The following is a 24,466-nucleotide window of genomic DNA, read 5'->3' on the forward strand; positions in this document are numbered from 1 at the left end:
ACTGTTTAGCAGAAAATGCTAACTACAACTCTCGCAAAATTGAGTATGTTTTCGTACAAAACAAAACAACTGTCTGTGAGTGTGTGTGTTTTTGTGTATGTGCGTTATTGCAAGTGCATGCAATTATTATTATTATTATTTAAGAATTCAAGCTGGAAATGGAGCAAACAAAATTTTACTAGTAGTAGTAGCATTAGCAGAGGGACTGGCCAGGCTCTAGACTTGCCCTTGCGAACACCAAGGCTCAAGCCTAAGCCTCATGGCATATGAACATCCTATCAAAAGCTTTTATTTACTGGGTCTGTAGATTGCATGTGCGCATACTATCAAATGGCAAATAAATGATCAAAGTATGAAAGTATATTTTGCTAAAACGATGTGTCAAGGAGATTTTTTAACCATAACCATGTAACCGCAGCTGACTCAATCCTGTGTGCAGACCCATTTGTCAAAGTGTACCTGCTGCAGAACGGAAAGAAGATCAGCAAGAAGAAGTCCACAGTGAAGCGAGGGGAGAGGAACCCCATCTACAATGAGGCTATGATCTTCTCCGTGCCTGCCCAGGCACTACCGGTATGTACGTTCACATAGAGGGATCGAGTTAAAGGACATAACCTAGCCACCGACGCCCTTTAGGTCAAGTTGTTCAGGGTTTATGTCTTGGTTTGGTCAATTTAAAGGCTGAGGATGAGTTCTGGATGTCCGTTTGGGTGGTCGGGTGTCCATCTGGCAGTGGTCCTGGCAGGAGGGAACCTAGGCTGTCTGCACTGGACGGGTGAAGTCCTTGTTGGTGATCCCAGGGGAAGAAAAGTATTACTAGCTGTTCCTCTGGCGTTCCGAGGGGGACGTCCTGCATGGTGTCTGCTGGAGAAGGACTGAGGTTATGGCTGCTCTTCTTGGTGTGTGCTTGTGTCGATGTGTGCTTATAGGTATATAGCAGCACCTCTTTATATATATATATATATATATATATATATATATATATATATATACATATCTTTATATGTGTGTGTGTGTGTGGCCAAAAAGATACAAGGGTTTCCACAGTTTTTGTTTCAAAAGAAAAAAAAGAAAAGAAATCCAGGCATTTTCCAGGATTATATTAGTTATTTTCAAGAACTGTAAATGATGTAATATTGATGAATATGTCAAAACTGAGATATGGCAGGTTCTACTAGCTGTAAAAATTCATTGCAAGTCAGCATGCAACAAAATGTGACATGCGCACAAAGGGAAATCATCGTTTAAAGGGAATAATGCATGTGTCAATGAAGCAGTGTGATGCTATCTGGTATGGCATTTGTGGGTTGAGTTTGGGGAGGGGGGCTGGGGTGAGGGGGGGGGGGGTAAAAAGGTTTTTACACTTTCTTTTTTCTAATTTCACCTTTTTTTCTCTTTCTCTTTTCACCTTTTTCTAACGGTCTTTTTGGAAAGCGTATTTCGGGATTTTGCTGACTTGAAAGCAATGTTACAGTCAACAGCATTTGAAAAATCCAGGATTTACCCGGGGTCTGTATTTTGGCCTTAGTTTTCAGCAGTTTTTAAGCCCTTGAAAAGGCTTTTCCCCTTTCCCAGCACTTTTAAAGGTTTCCAGGATGTGTGGTAATCCATCATTCCATGTTATGGCTGTTGTAGCAGCAGCGGTTGTAAAATCAATTTGCAGTAGCTGCAGCAGTACAAGAGTATATCATGCAAGAGCACACAGTGGCAGCAGCATTCATACTAATCACAGCAGGCATAATGTAGTATCGTAAAAGCAGTAGGTATATATAGTTATTGTAGCAACATTGCCAGGAGTAGGATGTAACTGGTTTGTATTTTAGATTGAATTATAATTATTCCAAGGGCCTACAGCTGTTACCTTTTATACACTGCTTTCTGTGATGATAATATCATATGGTGGTCATTTTTAAGGGTGGTTTGGTCAGATACACATGTGTGCATTTTCAGTAAATAATTTGTGCTTCACAGATGACAACAAATTGATCATTTAAAGATACAAAAATTTCACCATCATCGTAATCAAAAAAGACTTCATAATTAATTTTATTGTCACTGTTGAGATTATTCTTGAACAAATGAGTTAAAGCAAAATTTTTTATAATATAGATTTGTATTTCTTCGTGTATTGTACATATGCCAGCCATGCCAATTGTTTTGTGTTTATTTAACCTATCAGGCATATTTCAGTGTAGATCTTCCCACATTGTTTTTTGTTGTTGTTTTTTTTAGACTATAGAGGCAATCAGAATTAGTGAAGTGGCCTCATCATAATCATTGCACTGCATACTTTTTATTTAAAAAAAAAAACTTTATTGTACAGTATACTTAAATGATATGATGGCCTAATAATTTCAGTGTCTCCCTACATGGGTTTTCATCATATCCCTGAATTTGGGCTGACAATTAGAAGGGGATGGAGGGGGTATGGAGGAGAGAATCAGGTATAACTCAGTTAACACTACCACTCCTGACATTACACACACACACACACACACACACACACACACACACACACACACAAACAAGCTCTTTGTCAACTCAGAATAAGCGCACATTATTTAAATATTGAATGAGGAAGATATGCAAACATTCCCAGAGAAGAGAGGTTATGTGATAATAAATGTGAAGTTGTTGAAGATGAATTACAGTTCTTAGATATGTGTATCTTATTCCATAATTTGCGAAACCATCTGATTACAACTATACAGCAGTATGATCATCAATCAAATGTGATCGCAAGAAAAATACAAAACAATAACCTAAAACCAAGAGATTTATTCAACTGCGATGACTGTCAAAAAACACTCGCCAACTATGTATTTCATTACATGCATTTTAGATGACCATTTCTTTCTTTGTTCCTTTTGTTCTTTGTTGTGTGTATTAATTTATTGGGATCTTATGACAATAAATGGAGTCGAGTTGAGTTGTCTCATCACACACACACACTCACACACGGAGACAGACAGACACACACACACACACACACACACACACACACAGAGAGGGGGGAAATCACTATTTGTCAGCAACCAACATCCATTGCAGAGCTGACTAAAGGGAGGTAACTCAGTTGTTTACATTGGTTGTGTACACCAATAAACTGCGTTAAAAAGATGCAAACCAGATAATTTTTTTCATATTGAAATGACCTTTCACTGTGGTGTGTTTTGCAATGTTGTTGGAAAATTACTCAGTTTTGTAACAAAAAAAAAAAAAAAGAAGATTACATGCAGTTTACAATAATAAATCATTATATTCTTCTTGCAGAATGAAGCTTATTCACTAGGTATACTCCAGTGGTAGGAACAAATGAAAAATACCCCCACGCCCCACCCACAAAACAAAAAAATAAAAAAGGAAAATGCAGTTTTATTGTCTCAATTTTCTGTACTCTCCTTTGTGCAGTTTGGTTTCACAGTTACATGTATAATTTGAATGTTAAATAATTTAAATTTTATAACACTGACCTTGGAATGCTGTAGAGACTGACTGACAATATCTAATCTCAAGATAATATTGTAATGACTAGGTACTAATGTAGCTATAATGCTGAATGGTACATAATTGTTTAAATCTTTTCATGTGCTTACATAGTTCTGGAACTAACTGCCTACCAACTGTGCTGTATGCATCCGGACGCTTTGAAGATATAATCTTCATTTATTAGCTACTGTCTTCCTGCCACAAGGCAATTTGGGCATCCCCTTCATGCTAGCAACACCTCTCCTAGATTCTCTGATAGGACAGTTACTTTAATTCCTCCTAGAACACTAAAATTTTGACTTTTTTAAGACTTTTGAGAATATAACTATAAAAGAAACGTCTGTTTCTGTGTGTGTTTTGTGTGCATGATAGCACCAAAACATGACAAGTATTATTATTTGTAGCTGAGTGGCAACCTTATAACAGAATGGCAGGCTAAGGATCGAGGGTGCCAGATTTGATAGCAGCAAATACCAAGATCTTTTCACTCCTCTCCCCTCTCGATATTGTGTGGTGGTCTGGATGCTAGACTTTCAAAATGAGACATGAAGTGAAGTCCTGTATGTAGCAAGCATGGAGCACGTTTTTAGGTTTAAAAAAAAAATAAAGGAGGAAGACAGTTGTATGTGGAAAAACTGTAAAATGAGCTGCATGTACATTTTCTAAAGATAAGTTTATTATGCATACAGAAGCAAAGATAAATATGTGGTGCCTAATTGTGGTGAGACACTCTTCCTAGGGAGAGCAGCCTGTATATCATGCAAAGAAATACGTTGACTGAACTATACAATTCAGTACAATACAATAAGAAAGCTGCTTTCACTGTGATAAAGTCGGGGATCTTTTTTTAATTTTTTTTTTATTGAGAACTCGCATTGCTGTCACTCCCTCTCTGAAACATAGCCATCCAGTAAAATATGCATTGCGATAATGTGGACCATGCAAGCAACCATTTACATGATGAACTTACAGACTGGCATACATACACACCCAGTCACATTACTTCCCCACCATAATGGGGTGGGTATGGGGAGAAAGGAGGAACAATTGAGGGTAGTGCACTGGGGTGGTGGGAGTTGGGGTGATTGAGTGTGCATGTAAGCAAGAGGGTAAGCTCATCATGTAAATGATTTCTTACATTTTATCTACATCATCAGTGCATATTTTAATGGATGGTCATGGTTCAAGGACTGATTGTTTGTGATGCAAATACTCAAGAGAAAAGAGCAATTTCTCTGATACACAAATAATACAGTTGTACATTAAGATAAGATGCTTTATTTTTTGTACTGAAAGGCTGACATTTTGATCTCCAAGATGATTTGAATTTTCTTGGTTTCCATTTGTGTGTGTGATGGGGGTGGGGGGCTGAGAGGAGGGTTGTCTGTCATTTCTTTGATTTTTGAAGGTATGCCACAAACTTGCATACAATACCATGAATCATGAAAGAAAATATTTGATGATAAGATTTTAATCATTGTGTGGTGAAGTATTCACAGTAACTTGGCTTTCTCTTGTAGTTGTGTTCGTATAATTTTGTCCAAACATTTGTAATTTCTTTGGACAAAGATATTGCTGAAAGTATAAATCTAGATAGATAGATAAATAGATAGATGCCTCAAAAAACAACAAACAAAAGAATCCCATATCTCCCTTTTGGTAAATGTACTTGATGCTTGTCAATATATAGTAATAATATAGGTTAGTCAGTTGAAACATTTTGTGTTGTGTTATGGTGTGTTTGAACTGAAACACCGTATTAGACCCAAAATTCTTTTTTTTTTTTTTCAACAATACACAGAGACCAGCCGGTGTGTCAAAGTGGTTATTGTCACAGACTGATGATCGGGAGGATGTAGGTTCTCTCCCCATCAGAGGTGTTTGGTTTTTGGTTTTGTTTTTTCCTGTGGCTGGCTTCTACCTAGAATTAAGTGTGCTTTGGGCTCAAATTGGAAGACTATTGACATCACAGTCGAGGGTCATGCACTTCACAGATGCATCTTGTGTTGCTCAAATGTACTGATCAACATTACAGGCGTCTGTAGCTTTCAGCCTGGTTGACGCCGGGATATATTGAGAGAATACAGCCATGTCAAGCTTTCCCAAACCTAACTGGACCTCCAAAGCAGCATCTTCATCACCCCAATTATTATCAAAGTATAGTCAAAAACAAAATGTTGTAAGTGATGTCATGCTTCACTGGTTTTTGATAACTGATCATGAGTTTTTGTGATTTTGATGACTCTATGTGGAATTGGATTGCATGGTGTTATTTTTTTTATTGAGAAATATAAACTTCACTGTAAGGGGAAAAAATGTGTAAATGCTGGGGTATGCACACACACACACACACACATATATATATATATATTAAAAAAAAAAAAATAAATAAATATATATATATATATGTATATAATGTATATATATAGTAGTTGATCCATGGTGCTTGAGCTCCAGGGTAACTATATGCAGTGGTGTTGGTTTGTTTTGTTACAGACCATACAGCTTCGAATCACAGTCGCTGAACTGCTGCCTGACAACAAAACACCCTCTCTGGGTCATGTGATAGTGGGCGCCCACACGTCCGGCACTGAGGCCTCCCACTGGAACCAGATGATGACGTCGCTACGGAAACCCACGGCGATGTGGCACTATTTGAGGAAATAACGTACATCAGTGTTGTAAATTACGTGTCTTTTTCTTTTGTATCAGGGCTGATCAGGGCAGGCTGGTTTCTGGATGCATGTTCCTGATGAGGTTTTGGATAACACTAAATTTACTGTTTTGTTTGAAAATATGTCACAGCATGACATAATTGAACAGGATTTTTTTGTTTGAAAGGACATGCATCAGACCTTGAAACAATTCCACAGAACCTTTTTTTTCTTTTCTTTTTTAACCAGGCCAGGCAGGCTGCAATACGTTAACCACAGCATGTGTATGTGTCTTTTGATGACTGTAAGCATGTGTAACACAACTGCACAGAGTGTGGTCAAGTCAAGAGGGAGAGTGGGGTGGGTGGGTGGGTGGGTGGGGAGGGGAGAAGAAGAATGTGAATGTAACCTGCATATGAGAAACACTTGTCCAAACTGCATTTCCCCCCTCTCCTCTACCCTCTCTCCTCCAAGTTTTCCCTCTTTGTATCAGTGTCTAACTGTGTTATGTATGGTGTTTACTCTGTAGCTGTCTGCTCTGCTAGGCTTGTTCTGTACATTCTTTGTCCTCTAGCCATTGGTGTATCGCTGAGCGTCTCTTGTCATCCGTTCGCTTGCAATGGGGTGAAGGATAGGGGAAGCTAATGATATTAACAACTTGTGATCAAGCGTTTGATTTTCATTTGACTCAAGATCAAATGTTTGATGCTCTTGATTGCGGCATGAAAGTAGTGGCCACTACTTTCAATTCTGTTGTGTTCTAAATCAGAAGTTTGTATGCACAGGCAGTGATATCACTGGAATGCTAACACCTTCAAGCAAGACTAAATATTTTGTCTGAGGTATATTTTATGTTTATCATCATCATTATTAGCAAACAAAACAGTAGACTGTAAATGTTTAACGGAGTGCTCTTATTTCTATGGCAAATTTTCCTATAAAATATGCTTAACCCATTGGTACCTGGAGAATATACAGCTTTGGCAGGTATTCATAGTTTTTTTTCCAGCTACAAGTGGACACATCATGAAATACTGTAGAAGTTAGTTCCTTTTCTTTGTGGTTTATGCATAATGGGTAATGAACAACTTTGACTATTTAAGGCTGCTCATTCCTAACATTTTTCCAGTTGAAAGTGTCATTAGTTATTGGAAAAGTGCACGAAAGTAGATTTACGACAGATGTATTGGTAGAGATATCAGCTCTTTGCAATTTGACTGGTCTTATTCTACCGCCCCTGCCGCGCTTTGTGTGTGTGTATTGTGTACATAGGCAGAGTTTCTCACAAGCTGTTAGTGTTGTGGCTTGCAGTTCATCCATTTAAAGAAAAAAAAACAGCAACAAAAAACGAAAAACTGTCAGGGTACAAACCATAAGGAAAAGAAAAGAAAAAACCCACATCAAAGGTACCTCAGAATTGGCCCAAGCCCTTGCTTGTTCATTTTTCAGCAACACTTCTACATTGCTTGCAAGACCTGGAGTAACAACATTCTTACTTCGGTAACATATTAAGTATTGCATAGATTTTCTATGTGCTTTTACTTTTCCTAACACAGTTGGATATATATATATATATATATATATGGCACAAATAGCAAATAATTTTGTAAGTTGATTTTTGCAGGATTTATTTCATTTCCCAACCTCTTTTTATGACACCACTAAAAACACAAACACATACACAAAACAACCAAGCTGTATTGCCAGTATTTTGTCTTAGTTATATAACCCTGCAGTTTACTTAATTTTTTCTTCTTCTTTTCTTATACATTGCGTGTCTGTTTTAAGTTATTTAATTATAATACTTTCATGACACATAAAAAAAAACACATTTCATTTATTCACTTTATTCGGTCTCATGGTCACATCATTAGGAGACAGAAAAGAAAATACATATGGAAAAAAAGAGAAAAAAATCCTTTTGTATCTCATGGCAAAGATAGTCTTACTGTATGTCTAGCATGCTGTATTTAAACTCAGTGTGTGTGTATTGCTCTATGCGTTTGTTTGTAACTGTACATGTGAAAAAAAAAAAATCTGTATTTAATGGCAAAGGTAGTCTTTGTGCATGTCAGTAATGCTGTTTATATATATATATATATATATATATATATATATATGTGTGTGTGTGTGTGTGTGTGTGTAAACATTGCCCCTCAGTGTATTGTGTGTCTATACGCGCAGGTGTGTGAGTGAGTGAGAGTTGTAATATTGTAATTGTATACATTCCAGTGTTCATTCCACTTACCCACTGTGGACAAACATATTGTGATACCATTGTTGTGCTGTTGTCTGTGCCAATGAATCCTTGACGAGGTTGTTAAAATTGTGAACATTAAGTGGTTTCACTGTTTATTTCTCTGTTTATCCTGATTCACAATTTATCCTGACTGCTGTTAGTGTGTATGAGTGCCCACACCCTAACATTCAGAGTTTTATTGAGAGTGTGAGTGTGTGAGTGTGTGTGTGTGTGTGCACATATAGACACTTGCACTGTTACAGGCTTTTTCGTTTTTTCAAGTTTTCCTCTCATGTCATACAGTGTACAGGTTATGTCTTCTGACAAAGACATGCTTGTAGGTTCTGTCACATGATACATGTCTACATCTCTTCTCCAATTTGTTGTCAAGATAATTCTTGTGGTGGTGATGCAGCATCACTTAAGAAACATGCAACCTCATATCCAGTGTAATCTAGAGTCCAGTACTGTAGTTACATGTTCTGTCTCTCCATAATGTAAACCCTGCAATAGATCTGAATAACTAATCTTGTTTTAACTGTGCTACCCTGTTTAGCATGTATATATATACATGTATGTGAGAGGTAGGGGAGGGACACTTTGCAGCATTTGTTTTCACATATTCATAATCATTGCTGTTAAGCTGCAGTGTGCAAATTGGAAAAAGAAGAAGAAAGTAAGTGCCAGTGGAAATGTGTAGGAGTTGTAATGCTGAAGCAGAAATGCAAATGCTGTCTGCAATCTGCATACTCATGTTAACACCAATGAGTGATTTTTAGCATCTGTGGCTCCTTACAGAGCTGTCCAAGGGAGAAAATGAGAAACTTCTCTTCATTCAACAACCATGGCTTTGCCATTTGTACTAAATCAGACAGATTTTCAAACCCACAATGTGTTTGAATGGGATCTTGCAGATATCCATTTTTTGCACAAATGATTGTGCTCATTTTGAGGAATATTTGTGGATTGTGCACTAATGTGTTAGCAGCATCACTCATTTAATGTATTTGGGGCAATCAATGATGTACATCAAAATGTTTTACAAAAAAGTACTTACAGGTTTACATATGAATGCATTGGGTATAAGCAAGCAAGACTATTTGGGGGAAAAAAGAAAAAAATAATGTGACATTTTGAAGCAGTTTACCTGAAGATGTTTATCTGCTGGTCTTTAAAAAAAAAATTTCAACACTTTTTTGTCACTCAGCATCCTCGTTTTTTAGGACTACAGTTTATCTGTACATTATCACACAGATTATGTAGTTAATAAGTACTCTTTTTATGGGGGTAGTTTCTCTTTATATATATATTGAAAGATACAGTAAACTCTACCTTGCAACATTTATTGCACGATTTAAACAGCTAATTCAGGCACAGGTGTAGTTAGTACGTTTTCTTCAATTAAAAAAAAAACCAACAAATTATTAAAGACCTGCCTTGTGATATTTATTGCACATTTTACATAATTCAGGCACTGGCGAAGATAAGCTTTTGCTTAGCTTTCAATTTTTTTTTTTAATTTTTTTTTTAAGAAATTGACTAACCCTGCTGTGCTCTGAAAAAAATATGAGAGGTGATGGATGATTTTTGGGGAGTTGGGTAAATGAAAGGGTTCAAGAGGGAGTATCTGTATCACCTTTTACCTCCTGTTGTTTGGAACATTTCATATCAATAAAATCCACCTTATATGCGTTTTAAGCACTGTCTTGATTTATTTATTCATCCTAAAAAGATGCACACACAGGATTATGTTGATATTGACAGGATTATTAATGTTGTTTTTGAAGGGTTTGTGGGTGTGGCTACAGCAATTTAAGGGTTATCCCTGACAATATTTTCTTTGCAGACAAGGGCAGTTTGACAGGAAAAAAAAATACACTTGTATTTTGAAAAGAAAAAAGAACTGTAGCAGTGCACTCTCCCTGTGGAGGGTAGCCAAAATATCTTGTGACAAAAGAGTAAAATGCATACACATAAATAAACCAATAGTGATCAGAGAGCGATAAGTAAGAAGACTAAGAGAAAAAAAATGGCAAAGGGATAATGATTGCAACAGCTGTCCCCCCTTTTTTTTTTTTTTCGCACATTGTCAAGTTTCCAACATCTTTTTTTCACTAAATCTTTTTATGTTTTTGTTATTGTGCAGGCATTGTTTCAAAACAATAAACTGCACCAAGTCCAAAAAGACTTGGTGAAACGTGTGTGTGTGTGTGCACAGAAATGTCTGTTGGAAATCTGGTGAGCTTTGTGGCTGGAAAAATTTGCACTACAGTTCCTTTGCACATTAAACACAATTCAATTTCACAGGCAACACTGACCCATAAATAATCTTTTAATTCTCAAACATGATTTATAACAACTTTCAAACTGCATGTGGAGATGAACAACACACACGTGCACACATAAACTACTCGCACTTCACAGGACTGGATCAGCATCTTGCACTTGCCACTATCACACCTGCAGGGCCCACACAGCTCAACCAATCTGAAACACAGCAGCACTGACTTAACTGCAGTTCATGACGTTTATGTTGAAAACAAGCAAAGAAACAAACCGAATCAACAGTGCCTTTAACCTTTGCTGTACCTCATGTTTAAACTTGCTTAGCTCCTGGGTGTCCCATAGTTTTGAAATACCATATGTAGCATGCACACATACCACACACACAGATCGCAGGCATCGCACAAGCACACTTTACATATAGGTCACACACAAATTATGCCACACACACAAACATGCATACTCATACACACAAAGAAACACTTGCTGTAGCTGCGAGCTGCTGCTTTAATTGGTATGGGTGACCAGACAGCTATGAGCATGAAAAGAGGCTGTAGCCACAATGAGCAGGTATGGGTGACTGGTCACTCATGATGTCTGGCAAGGATTATACAACAATTTTTTTGTTTACACACAAAACACCACTTCCAGTGGGAATATGGAGGGGGAAAAAATCAAATGGACAAAGTCATCAAATTTCAGTTAAATAGTTGCAAAACTACACCACACATGCACAAAACACTCAGTTAATAAGATTTAAAAGAGGTACGATGAAGGTTAAAATGTTAATGTTCATACAATATGGGACTGTAATTCAGGACTGCCCAAAATAAATTCTCCCTTATGGAATTTTAAGACGCCTTAATTTCTTACACAAAGCTTTCAAAAATATGAAGATAAAAAAAAGGGGGTAGAGGGGTGTAAAAATTGCATTAAATTGTGTTATTACTTCTGACACTGGCACATTTTGCTAAACTATTATTATTATTTTAAATATCCAGAAAAACTGAACTAAAAAAAACAACATACTAATTGCTTGTTATTCAGTTATATTAAGAAATATCTATCTTGACATACTCAGAAATGATCTTATATAGTGCAAAACACACATTTGATCATATCGTACTTAAATTTGTTCACAAGACAGAGTACCTTCCACTCAATATTTCAGTTTTTCAGTGAGGAGTCACTGCATTCAGACAAATCCATATATATTTCGCAGAATCAGCAACTGGTACTGGATTGCAGTAATGATTTACTTTCTTAGTGCTAAAGCAGCACCAAGTTTGCTCAGCATTAATTTTACTGTTTAAGCATCAGGAAAATTATCTGCACATTCTCCCTAGTAAGTCCTATCCACCAATACTGAAATCAATATATATCTTCTAAATCGGGGACTGGTGGTGCTTTGAGATGTGCATATGACTAGGATTACTGATGTAATCTCATGGATGGAAGTGACTGATTTTAGTAGCACTGAGAGCTTTGCTGTCAAAATCAAATGTGCATGTTTTAGAAGAATCAAAAACTATACATAAAGCAAACGTGGTGGTCTGGTGGTGGTAATGCAATTAACTATGAGAAGGAAGCCAGTTTTAATTGGTTCTATTCCTACATAGACCAGAATTTGTTTTCCAACCTCCAACCCCCTCCACTAGACCTCAAATGGTGGTTTGGCTGCTAGTTTTTCAGATGAGACAATAAACCAAAGTCTTGAGTGCAGCATGCACTTAAAAGTAAGATAACTCATAGCTACAGAGGGTTGTCCCAAGCTAGATTCTGTAGAAAAATCAAATCTAACATTAAAACCAAAACACACACTGTAAGAAAAAAAAAGGTGTGGCACAGTGCACTCAACCCCGCAAAGATCAACCCAAATGTCACACAGAGAAATCTGCATCTGATTCTGTCTGCCTTTAATTCACTCTTCACTGAAACTCATTAAAAACTATCTATAAGCACTTTAAGCTTCCATCTTCTCCAACACCATCCTTAGTTCACTTTGGATGCAAGATGAATGAGAGATGGAGATTGGAGGGTTGGGGGAGGCTGGGGTTTTGAGAAAGAGTGGTCATGAATGATTCATGTTAATTTGTAACTTTTTCTTTCAAGTAAACCGCCCTGAGCTCTTAGAGAAAAGGGCACTGCATAAAAATAATTAAAAAATTATACATTATTAATACTATATCATTTTTATTCTGAAATCTGTTGAAACAAAAAGTAATACAAGACAATACAGTACTCACTGCACTTGCGTTCTGCGGCATGGTGGGCAGACTGGTGGGGGGTAGGCGATCCTCACACGAAGATGCCGACCCACAAGAGAAGGAAGACACTGCCGAACCCCATGAAGATGGAGGCCACCATGGCCACCGACAGCTCCTTGTACAGATTCCGTGTGAACTTGTTGGAGGTCACCTCATAGCTTGGAGAAGTCAAGGATTAATTGGATGGAAATTCAAGTTTGATTAAACTGACAAAATGCGACAGAAAAGGTAAAATATTTCTCTACAAAAAAAACGATCAAACCCCCCCACCATCTCCCAGTAAACTGATAAGGCAATAACTTTAAGCCACAGCTTTTCCTGCCAAACTGTAGGTAAGCCTAACTGCTATTAGTGCTAACTGCATGTAAATGCAAATGGTTCGTGAACAACTCTACTTCCAAGGGTTCTCATCACACACATTTCGCAATTTAATGTCTGCTTCGATATCGTTCTGATATCTTAATGAATATCCTTTTGAAGAAACCAGTCAAACACCAGCTGTTCCCATCTATTTCTGCGCACATTCTTCTCTTTGTGCACTACTGCTGACCAAGTTCACAAACATGCTCTCAAAATCCTGAAATCAAGGGAAGCAAGTATTAGGACTAATTCTGACATGGTGTAAAATTGTTGATCTGATTGGATATGTTAAATGAATTGTTCATTTTCAGTGCTGGGAGAATTTAAGGAAAGCATGTTGGTGACAGGACATGTTTTGACAGGAATTTCCACAAGTGTTGTTTGTAATCAGACCATAGGATATTTTGACGAGAGTCGATTTGTGAACAATGCTGCACAGTTACTGAGTGTTCTCAAAAGGGGATGTTTGTGAGTGATGTGGGGTGTGTGTTCAAATGTGTGTGTGTGTGTGTGTGTGTGTGTATGCATGTGTAATCAAAGCTAACAATACTACAGTCTGGTGTGATGTTCCAAGAATATGTTAACTGATGTCTAAAGAGTTCAAGACCTGCTTCTGTTTTAACTGCCCACATGTACCCAAACCCATCGTTCGCAATTAAACTTGACCATTTGCATTTACTCCCACGCACCCCTGCTATTTAAACAGTTGAAAAAAAAAAAAAAAAAAGGAGCAAACTATTTTTTCCTGGTGAAATCATTGGAGAAAGCCTTCAAGAACAGAAGAGCTACATTAATTCTGACGATCATACAACCTGTTAGTGTTATATGTACAAGTTGAGCTGGTCACTTCGACTGGATCGTTCGCAATTTGGCATGTCTACCCTACATAGCACCTCAACCTGCATGTATGTCAAATAACAGTAAGTACTGTGTAATCTTTGGTGAAGCCTGAAGGTAAAAAGGATACACAAAGAACCAAACCATGAAGAAGAGGCCGATGCCTAACAACACGACCGTCAGATGTGGGTAGACTGCTGGGTTGACAGGACTGATGTAACGGTTCATTGACTGGATATCCATCTAGAAAAAAAACAACAACAAAACAAGCAATTATTATGCTGACATTTAAAGAAAGCCCAAACATCTACCCCTCCCCCACCAATTAAAAATGAAAAACAAAAAACACTAATGGACTATAACATTTTAAATAACATGAAAAATCTATATCATACAAATATACTGATGATGGCAAGACGGAATCTGGGCTACTCTCTTCCGTGTGTGTACACACCTAACAATAACAAACATGATAAAGAACAAAACAGTAACAAGCTTTGTACAAAGAAATAGATAAAGCCATCTCTGCTCCATTCTCATTTGTTTCTGTAAGACACACTAAACTGAAGCAGAACCATACTACTGCTGTCACTTAAACTACCACCTGGGCAGAAGTAATCCAGAAACACTAAAAATATGAGTAAACTGTACCATTTTAAAAGGTTAACTATCAGTATCATAATGCTATAATTCTAAAATCAATATTTTACCATGTGCACAAAAAAATGGTCAGTTTTTATTTTTCCTGCAATTGCTAAGTTCAATTATGCCAGCTTTGAATATAGCACACACAAGCTAGCTAACTTCCATATCCGTAAAGTCACATGGCAGAAAGACACCAACTTGATGAAAATATGACACACACACCTGGTGGGTAAAGGGTGGAGATTTTTCCAGTATCCTAGGTCAGATTTTCAGACCTGCTAGTGCCTGAACCCCCTCCTTGTATACGCACGCAGAGGATCAAAAACGCACATTAAAAATCCTGAAATCCATGTCAGCGTTCTGTAGGTTATGAAAACAAGAACATACCCAGCATGCATCCCCAAAAACGCAGTATGACTGCCCACATGGCGAGGATAAAACTATCATACATGTAAAAGCCAACTACGTGTAGAAGACCTACGAGTGAACATGGGTGTTGCAGCCCACCAATAAAGAAGGCAACAAAGATTAAGTTATGTGGACGGGAGGCTGGGGGGTTGGTTGCAGGGGGAGGGAGATTAAAGCATATATAAACAAAAAAAAAAAAAAAAAAAGAGTGAAAAATATGGGAAGGGAAGGGGTTGGGGGATTAAAAAAAAAGAAAAAAAGGGATGCACCTATGAGGTGAGTGGAGCAATCAAGAGTTTGTGCTCAGTTCTGCCGTTCTGCTTCACAATCCAAATACTCAGAGGCAAAACAGTTCTGACACAGGCACGACATAAAGTGATTCATGAACTCAACACTCTGGTCAGGCCTGACTGCTATAAATATGTCTGATAGTGGACTTTTTCAAGTAAAAACTCCAAAATGTGTCACTGGGGTTTGTCATAACAAAATCAAAAAGTCCAAGTCCAGCTCAAGGCCTGATCAGCACACTGCATTTAAATGCATAAGTCGGGCGTCTACTGCCTCTTTTAAAACTAAAACTCATGAGGTCATGTTAAGGTTCTTATTGATTTTTATTCCCCTTCAAATTTTCAGTCAGAACTGAAACACTCTACAGTTGAAAAAGCTTAAGTTCTCAATCCTCAATGATGAAGAAGAAAAAACATTGCTCTGAAACATACAATCAAGATCAATCCTCACTCACTTTATTCATACTGCTATCTCTGTTTCAGTACACAAATATAAATTTACATATGAACAGCTACCTCTGCTACCTGTCCACTGAAAAAAAAAATCTAAATCATACAATTGCTCTCATTCAAAGCCACATCAAAATTACCCATTCTGTTCTCTCTTCCCCTCTAAATGATAGCTTCTAGTTCTACCAGTCAAACTTGATTGCTGCACTAAAAATTTACTGTGTACTGTTACAGTATTACTATTAGAGATTACTGCTAATATTTTGGTTACAAATTGACCTTTAAACATCTGCTATTCACAATTTCCCATGAAACTGGGCTGTCTTCAAAAATGGTGGGAACCAATCACAAAGTTCAGTTTTGCACTTGCTACGAAGGGAAACAATTCATGCATTTTTTCAGTCACTGCTCTCTCAAATGTTTCTGTGACCCACATAGCAACATGCAAGAATGACACACACACACACACACACACACACACGTGTGTGTGTGTGTGCACTACTGATTCGCCCACAAACTTACTTGACCAACAAACCTACACTGAGTTAAGACAGGGTTACTGAAGTATAATGGCAATACTCAGTGTAAAAGCGAATAAATCCTCCCTGTCACACATTTTCCAGTATCACAAGACAGGTGTGTGACTGTGATAAGTGTGTGTGTGTGTGTGCATTTTTTTTCTTTTCTTTCTTTTTTTCTTTTTTTTTTTTTTTTTTTTTGTGAGTGTGTGTGTAGATAGCAGATGGGGTCTGGATATGGTCCAGAATCTGATTTGGTGCCCAATTTTTGTGACATGCATGATGAAAAACAAAACTTTTTTTTTTTTTTTTTTTTTTTTTTTACAGTTTTTGTTGTTGTTTTTTGACAGACTGTCAGAGCCACTCAACATACCACAATGATGTTAACATGATGTCTACATATCGTTGACATTTTTAAACTGACTATTGAATGACTGAAACTACACTTTTAAACTGCTGCTGTATTAAACTAATAGAAATATTTCTAACACAAAAAAAACTCACTTCAAACAAAAGAAAAATTTTGAAAAAAGCAGAGGTCGCAACACAATATCTTTCCCTGTATTTTCATGAGCTGTAAACAGCAAGAGTTAAGTGTTGTGACTGACCATAAAGTGTGTGTGTGAAAATGATCCCCAAAGTGTTGTAAGTATATACACATTTAGGTAAAAGAAATCCATAATTTTCTGGGGGAGGGTGGATGGGGGCTGGGGTGGTAGGGGTTAATAAAATCTAACATAATTATTTTTGCACAATAACTTAAATGCAGCGGGAAAGCTCAAAACATACGTAAATTTCTATTTTTCTATTCATAACTTCAATACCGTCAAACAACAAAATATTTTCTGTAATAACTTCAAAGAAAAGCTGTTGCGGGGAGTTATCAACCACAATTTGTAGATTGCAAAACAGAAGTATTGAACTGTTTAGACAAAAAGTTTTGCAAGACACGAATCAAACATTCACGATATGCTATTACCATGTGAAGTGAATCATAGTCTACTGTCATATTATAATCATTTTATTCCAAATGATATAACTTCACTCCAGTGTATTCATTAAACTAAGTTACTATTAATATCATTTTTGATTTTGGCAATGCAAGTTAATATTAAATCAGAAATGGGTATAACAAGTTATTTCATAATTTCAAGAAAATATTGGTAGATATTTAAAAACAAGCCTACCTACAAGAAGAAACCAAAGAAACAGATCTATTGAGTCAGCTTCAACTGTAGGTATTTTGATGTGAAATAACCTTCACCCACTGAAAACTAGTAAAATATTAATGTCACAAAAAAGTGTGAATATTTTGCCATTAATCTACACATCTTTTTCTTTCCTTGATTTTGAACAAAGTATTCAGAAATTAAACATTTTGTTTTAACAAATAAGTTTGATATTGTTGTTACATCATGACAGCACACAGGGCTCTGTCTCAGTATGTTTTCTGACACTGAAACTTCTGGTGCACATAATATTCTGTTCTATATGCTCCAAAAATATAAACAAACTTGGTTAATAACACTAAAAATTCATTCAAAATTTCAACAAATAACCAAGGCATAGACACTAGAATTGAGATATTAGTGTCTATGACCAAGGCTATCTCTTCTGCTGTGGACAGAAAGAATGTCAAGTTCTAACCCTCAGAATGCAAGGCTTCAACAGATTATGCTGAAGTTCAAGAAAAGATGATTAGTGACAAACTTTCACAGTTAAAGGTGAATAAAGCCATTGGTCCTGACAGAATACACCCTTATTTGCTAAAAGAATTGCATAATAGTTTAGCTATTCCCTTAAAGATTCTGTTTGTTAAAACTGTATGATGTATCACATGGTAAGATCCCACAGGCATGGAAAGTAGCAGAAGTAAAACCAATATTTAAGAAAGGTAACAAACAAGACCCTGGAAACTATCGACCAGTAAGTTTGACATCGGTTGTATGTAAGTTTTTGAAGGTTTCATATGTGACACTTTGAATAAACATCTGATTGATAACGACTTACAGTCTGATTATCAGTTTGGCTTTACCAGTGGTAGATCCTGTGTGACTCAGTTGCTGAATACTTTACATGACTGGATGCAGTCACTTGGAAACAATAAACCAATGGATGAAATTTATCTGGACTTACAGAAGGCATTCGATAAAGTTCCACATAATAGGTTAATTGTTAAATTACAAGGGTACGGTATTTGTGGTAAATTGTTGGAATGGATAAAAGACTTCTTATATGAGAGAACACAGTATGTATCAGTCGGGACTGAGTCATTGTGTCCTGTTAAGGTGAGTAGTGGTGTTCCTCAAGGCAGTGTCTTGGGGCCCACACTCTTTGTATATTATATAGATGACATGCCTGATATACTAGACTGTTTTGTGAAAATCTTTGCAGATGATACAAAGATCTATGAGGAAGTAGATTCTGATGTTGGTATATTGAAGTTACAAGTTACTTTTAGTTAGTATTGATAATTTAGTACACTGGACTGATAGATGGCAAATTAAATTTAATAGCAATAAATGTAAAGTTTTACACGTAGGCAAAAATAATCCACATTATAAATATTATATGGATGGTACGGACTTGCAGGAGACTTCATCGGAGAGAGATCTTGGAGTCATTGTTGACTCTGGTCTCTCTTTTGATGTTCATGTTAATGAAACCATTAAAAAAGCCAACAGATTGACTGGAATGTTAGTTGGGAATATACAGTGTAAAAGTAAAGACATAACTGATAATGGTGCCATTATTTAAGGCATTAGTCAGGCCAGTCTTAGAATATGGGAATGTTGTTTGGAATACGGGATTAGTTAAACATATAGACAGTACTGAAAATGTTCAACGAAGATTTACTAAAAGAATCATTGGCTTTGCTGATATAGACTATGAAAATAGGTTGCAAGCACTTCAGTTACCTAGTTTAGAATATAGAAGACTGAGTGGTGGTTTCATAGAGATGTATAAAATGACTCATGGATAATATGACAGCAGAACTATAAACTCTTTGTTTACATTGAATGAGAACAGTGCTACAAGAGGCCATTCTTACAAACTATTAAAAGTTTCAGTAAAAACTTCCAGATTTGCACATTTCTTTACTAATAGAGTAACAAATGTTTGGAATAATTTGTCACAAGACATTGTTTCTGCAGGAAGTAACAAATGTTTGGAATAATTTGTCACAAGACATTGTTTCTGCAGGAACAGTGAATACATTAAAAAATTATCTTGATATCCATTTACAAAATATTAAATACAAAACTCATTTACACATTTATTGATTTTTCAAGCATTGCACACTCAGTGTTGAAAAATGCACCAGACATGTGGGGACTCTCTTTTTCTTCCCCACTTCAAGCGGGCAAAAGGCCTTGTCAGGCCTGCACGCCTTGATATTGATATATGATATGATATTGATATGATATGATATAATATTTATGTCTCCAATCTATTCCCTTTTTCAAAAAGTATGCAGTGCTAAGTCCCTTTCAAAATTTGTCACAGAGCCAGATATTCTAATAAACTTAAAGGTAATTTTAGTGGGTCACTGCTTTCTTCTCTTGGGGTACTGTTGCACGTTTGCTACACAAAAAACAAACTGAATCCATTTCCTTGATTGGCAGCGGAGTGGAACGGACCAACCAGTGTTCGACATCACATCGACAAGTGAAAACGAAACGAACCAATGGATGGTAAAGGAATAAGTACAGTATGCTTTTGTAGATTCAGCCATGTAGGCAAAACTGAATGAAAACAATAAAAAAAAAAAAAAAAAGGGGGGTCTAAAAAAAAAAAGAAATACAAGAAGAAATAAAAATAATCTGCGATAGCGAAATTATACACAAAATCACACGTACTGAAGGGAAGTGGGCGGGGAGGGAGCCAATAACGTCGAAAAATATTGCACTTATTTCATATTCTTTGTATCATTTACACCATAAAAAAGGGTAATTGGTTTTTTTTGTTCCTTCACTTTTGCATGCAGTCTGACAATGAATCGTCTGCTGGTACGGTGAGATCCACGCTGTCAGTCGTTGACAGTGACATGAGGTGATGCCACACACTGAGTGAGTGACATCTTACAGCGCTGTCTTTTTGCTTCACTTGTCTTGCCAACATGACAAATATTCAACATGTACATTTTTACCTTGCATTCTAATCTTTGAATACCTCACCTTGTGCTTTAGCTGCCTTTTTGGAAGCAGAAGAACTTTGTTAAGAAAATCAGCAGCCGACCATACGCTCACAGACGAGTTGGCGTTTACCGGAAGTTATCAAAACGTGGCAGACGCCGGGCAGTTGATTTGTACATATGCACAGCAACTGTGCGAGAAACACCTGCGTGGTTGACAAGAAAAAAAGAAGCAAGAGAGGCAAGGCCTTCAAGACTCATTTGTGATACACTTTTTTAAAAAAATCCCAGCTTTTTATGTATTGAGTATAATTTCAAAATGTAATGTTTAAGATGAGAAAGATCAGTTTAAAGCAAACTAAGTCCCATAGCATTAATTACAGAGTATTTTCCCTTCTTTACTCTCTGCTCCACAACGTTTGCAAATAAATAAAACTTCTATGCTTAGCAAAAGAAGTTCCTGTTTGAACAAAAAAATGATAATAATGACTGCTCTTGTTGTTGGGTCAGAATATCAGATCAAAGTGCCAAGTTTAGAGAATACAAAAAATATAAATATAACAGTAAACGCAGTTTGCATATAATTAGGCTTCTTTTTTTGTGCCCATCCCAGAGGTGCAATATTGTTTTAAACAAGATGACTGGAAAGAACTGAATTTTTCCTATTATTATGCATAATTTGGTGTTAACTGACAAAGTATTTGCAGAGAAAATGTCAATGTTAAAGTTTACCACGGACACACACACACACACACACACACACACACACACACACACACACACAGAGACAACCGAACACCGGGTTAAAATATAGACTCACTTTGTTTACACAAGTGAGTCAAAAAATGAGAGAAAAAGTCAGATAAGTCGAAGCACTCTACGTGTGTGTGTGTGTGTGTGTGTGTGTGTGTGTGTGTGTGCGCGCGCGCCCGTGTGTGTGTGTGTGTGTGTGTGTGTGTGTGACGGCCGGTGTGTGTGTCACGTGTGTGTGTGCCGGTGTGTGTGTGTTTCGGATTCGAACAAGATCTTTCTTTGGGAGTTATTCGAGGACACTGGTATAGCTGCAGTAAACTAGTTAGTAGTAGGAATAGACAGGATATACTTGATAGTGGGTATAGTAGTAATTAGTAGTAGGCCATGTATAGTAGTTCGTAGTAGTAGTAGTAGTAGTAGCAGCAGAAGCAGGGGAAAAAAACCGCTGCTGATAACGGCGGCGGTCCCTACAGTTCTTTAGTCAAGGTTCTGCACTTTGTTTTTAATAGATTTTGCTCATCACATCTTCTGTAAGATTAAAACAACAACAACAACAAAAAACAAAAAAACCAAAAAAAAAACTGACTGACTTGGATAATCATTTTGGTGGTCTCAACAGGTAAATTTGGTTCACTTCCACACTGAGAAACGGCTCGCCGGCTCCACGGAGTGTCTTCATCGTGCTAACTTCTATAATTGACATCCCTTCCCATGCACGCTTGAATCAGTTGTTTCCGTCAGAGTCAACCATCATAATGGCTGATGTTGTGAAAAAGGGACTTAACGAAATATATTCTCTTAGAATACAGTATTACAACAATCACGTTATCCGTCACAAATTTCAAGCTGACATTCGCTCAATGTAACGTCGGAACTGTGGGCAAAATTCTACTACTATTTATTGTTTGCTTGTTTTGTTTTTTTTTATCATTTTTATTTCAGACTTGTTTGTTTCTACATTTATTTATTTGTTTGTTTGTTCCCGGTATTTATTTATTTCTTTATATTCTAGTTTTACGATGTCAGGATGGACTGACAAAGTGCCGCCCGATAAGCGGGAAAAAACGTGAAAGGCACACACACACACACACACACACACACACACACACACACACACAGAGAGAGAGAGAGAGAGAGAGAGAGAGAGAAACAAACAGACACTCGGACGGACTCCGTCGGACAGACAGAAACAGAATCGTTCACCCGCAGTATCTGCCTCAATTATAAAGCTGAAACCAACTCTCGGAAACCCAACTTGTTGTTTTCCCCAATAAAGCCTTGTCGACCACGCAAACCGGCAATGCATTTGAATGACCAAAAAATGAGCACCGCTTGCCGCTGTGACGGATGCACTCGACCTCTCGATCTCGGCGGGAGCAAACGGAATAAATCACGCAAATTCAGAAGGCGAAAGACAAGGAAACAAACTGTCAGCTGGAAAGCTCTGATATGTAAAGACCAACATCACATTCCTAACGGATTTGTTTCTTTTTTTCCCAGCAGATGTGGTCGGCAGTGTATATGAGTCAGTCCGTACGCTTCGAAGCCTCCATGAAACTGAAATTGAATCTGAATGATATTACGGAAGGCCGTAGGCTATACATTTATCATGTCAGTTAAGGACGGAGAGAAGCTGTTATGAAACCGCACAGAACTTTCATATAATTATTTCAATTATTTCCAAACATTGTTGCGTGTGATGTATATATTTTTTCTTCTGGGATTGCGGTTGCATTTAAGCCTACAATGCCAACACTGACATCAGCCGCTCGGAATGAAACAATTTCCATCTTCCTTTCTTCTTCTTCTTCTTCTTGTCATCCTCCCTCAACTCTTGTGAAGAGTCATTGGGGCGTCGCATCGCAGAGAGGAATTGTTCACCACTGATACTTCTCAGCGTCTGTCGGCTGTGTCAAAGCGTAGCCCTCTGCAAAAGGTTTCCCTGTGCATTCTGCAATATTGTCAGTCTATCGGTTTCAGTTACTGGGAGGAAAATTGACTGGGAAATTAAACTGAGCGTCTAGTCATGCGGATAAGACGATAAACCCAGGCCCCGTTTGCAGCACGAACTTGGCGCAAAGCTGTGTCGAAAAAACAACAACACTCACATAAGTACATTAATATACAATCAAGCACTCAAGACCTGACCAGCGTGTTGGGTTACGCTGCTGTCAGGCATCTGCCAAGCAGATGTGGTGTGTCGTATTTGGATTTGTCCGAACGCAGTGACGCTTCCTTGGGAAACTGAAACTGAAACTGCCAGTCTATCTTTGTTTTCTTTTTCTTCTGTCTTCCCCTCCATCTACCTCTCGACAGTTCATTGGAGGATTATTTTAGCAAGGCCATTACATCTTGTTACATGACCACACCAGCGTAGCAACAGATCTTCGTAAGGTCCGATGTAAATTTTCGTTCGTTGGTAATGTGATCAGTGCATCCGAATTTTAGTATCTTGCGATAACACCTCAAATCCATGGCTTGAATTCTTCTTTTCAAATCCGCCTTGATGGTCCATATCTCGCATGCACACAGAAAGACGGTTTCCAAGAGATGTGCTGTCCTTCCATGTAGGTTTCAGTCTGGACGGTGCTGCAATTGTTTTTGCTACCGTTGAAAGGGTTTCTCGTTTGGATCCTTCATTGTCGGTTGAAAATAGACTCCAGATAGGCGAACTGTTGGACAGTTCCAATAATTATAGCTTCTGTTCCTGGACAGTTATATAAGCAGTGATGGTAGTGTTGTGGCTGGTCATCAACTTGGTCTTTTCAGCACTGATTTTTATGCCATATCTTGCTGATGTTTTATCCAGTTTTTAAGGGCGAGTTCTTGCTCACTATCTGCCAAGACATCGATGTCGTCCTAGAACCGAAGGTTCGTGATGGTTTTTCCGTGTAAAACGGACTACTGATGCTGACATGATGTTCACGATAAATGTCTTCAGCTGAAGAACATGTCATTGACGACTTTCACACTGAAGGCTACACATATGAACAAGTGCTTCTTTGCATAGACTAATGAAACACACACACACACACACACACACACACACACGCACACACGCACACACACACACACACACACACACAAACCACCACTACCGCTGTAACAACAACAGCGAAAATAAAACTGAAAAAATAAAAG

General features: G+C 37.5%; 2 protein-coding genes across 2 annotated transcripts in view; one reads left to right on the forward strand and one right to left on the reverse strand.

The window, feature by feature from the left end:
- The window catches only part of LOC143298113 (synaptotagmin-12-like), a 162,280-nt gene extending 151,995 nt beyond the window's left edge, over positions 1 to 10,285 (forward strand). Inside the window, exons 9-10 of the mRNA XM_076610815.1 lie at positions 440 to 573; positions 5,986 to 10,285. Of these exons, the coding sequence (XP_076466930.1) occupies positions 440 to 573; positions 5,986 to 6,156 (305 nt within the window). The 3' untranslated portion in view covers positions 6,157 to 10,285. The remainder of the gene's footprint in view (positions 1 to 439; positions 574 to 5,985) is intronic.
- A 411-nt stretch (positions 10,286 to 10,696) lies between these two features.
- On the reverse strand, positions 10,697 to 20,772 carry LOC143298114 (dolichyl-diphosphooligosaccharide--protein glycosyltransferase subunit TMEM258-like). Its single transcript, XM_076610816.1, has 4 exons — positions 20,616 to 20,772; positions 14,260 to 14,372; positions 12,912 to 13,090; positions 10,697 to 10,869 (listed from the first exon to the last, which is right to left on the reverse strand). Exons 2-3 carry the CDS (start codon positions 14,370 to 14,372, stop codon positions 12,964 to 12,966), a joined length of 240 nt encoding a protein of 79 aa, XP_076466931.1. The 5' UTR covers positions 20,616 to 20,772; the 3' UTR covers positions 10,697 to 10,869; positions 12,912 to 12,963.
- Positions 20,773 to 24,466: the final 3,694 nt, after the last annotated feature.

The sequence above is a fragment of the Babylonia areolata genome, chromosome 23, assembly GCF_041734735.1.
Source record: "Babylonia areolata isolate BAREFJ2019XMU chromosome 23, ASM4173473v1, whole genome shotgun sequence".
Classification (NCBI taxonomy): Eukaryota; Metazoa; Mollusca; class Gastropoda; order Neogastropoda; family Buccinidae; genus Babylonia; species Babylonia areolata.

What these genes read in the sequence shown, in the direction of transcription:
- LOC143298114 (XM_076610816.1), bottom strand. Translation starts at nt 14,372, where the DNA reads ATGGATATCCAGTCAATGAACCGTTACATCAGTCCTGTCAACCCAGCA. An exon ending in TTCATGGTTTGGTTCTTTGT is followed by an intron (nt 13,091 to 14,259) that starts GTATCCTTTTTA and finishes GACTTCTCCAAG; the next exon opens with CTATGAGGTGACCTCCAACA.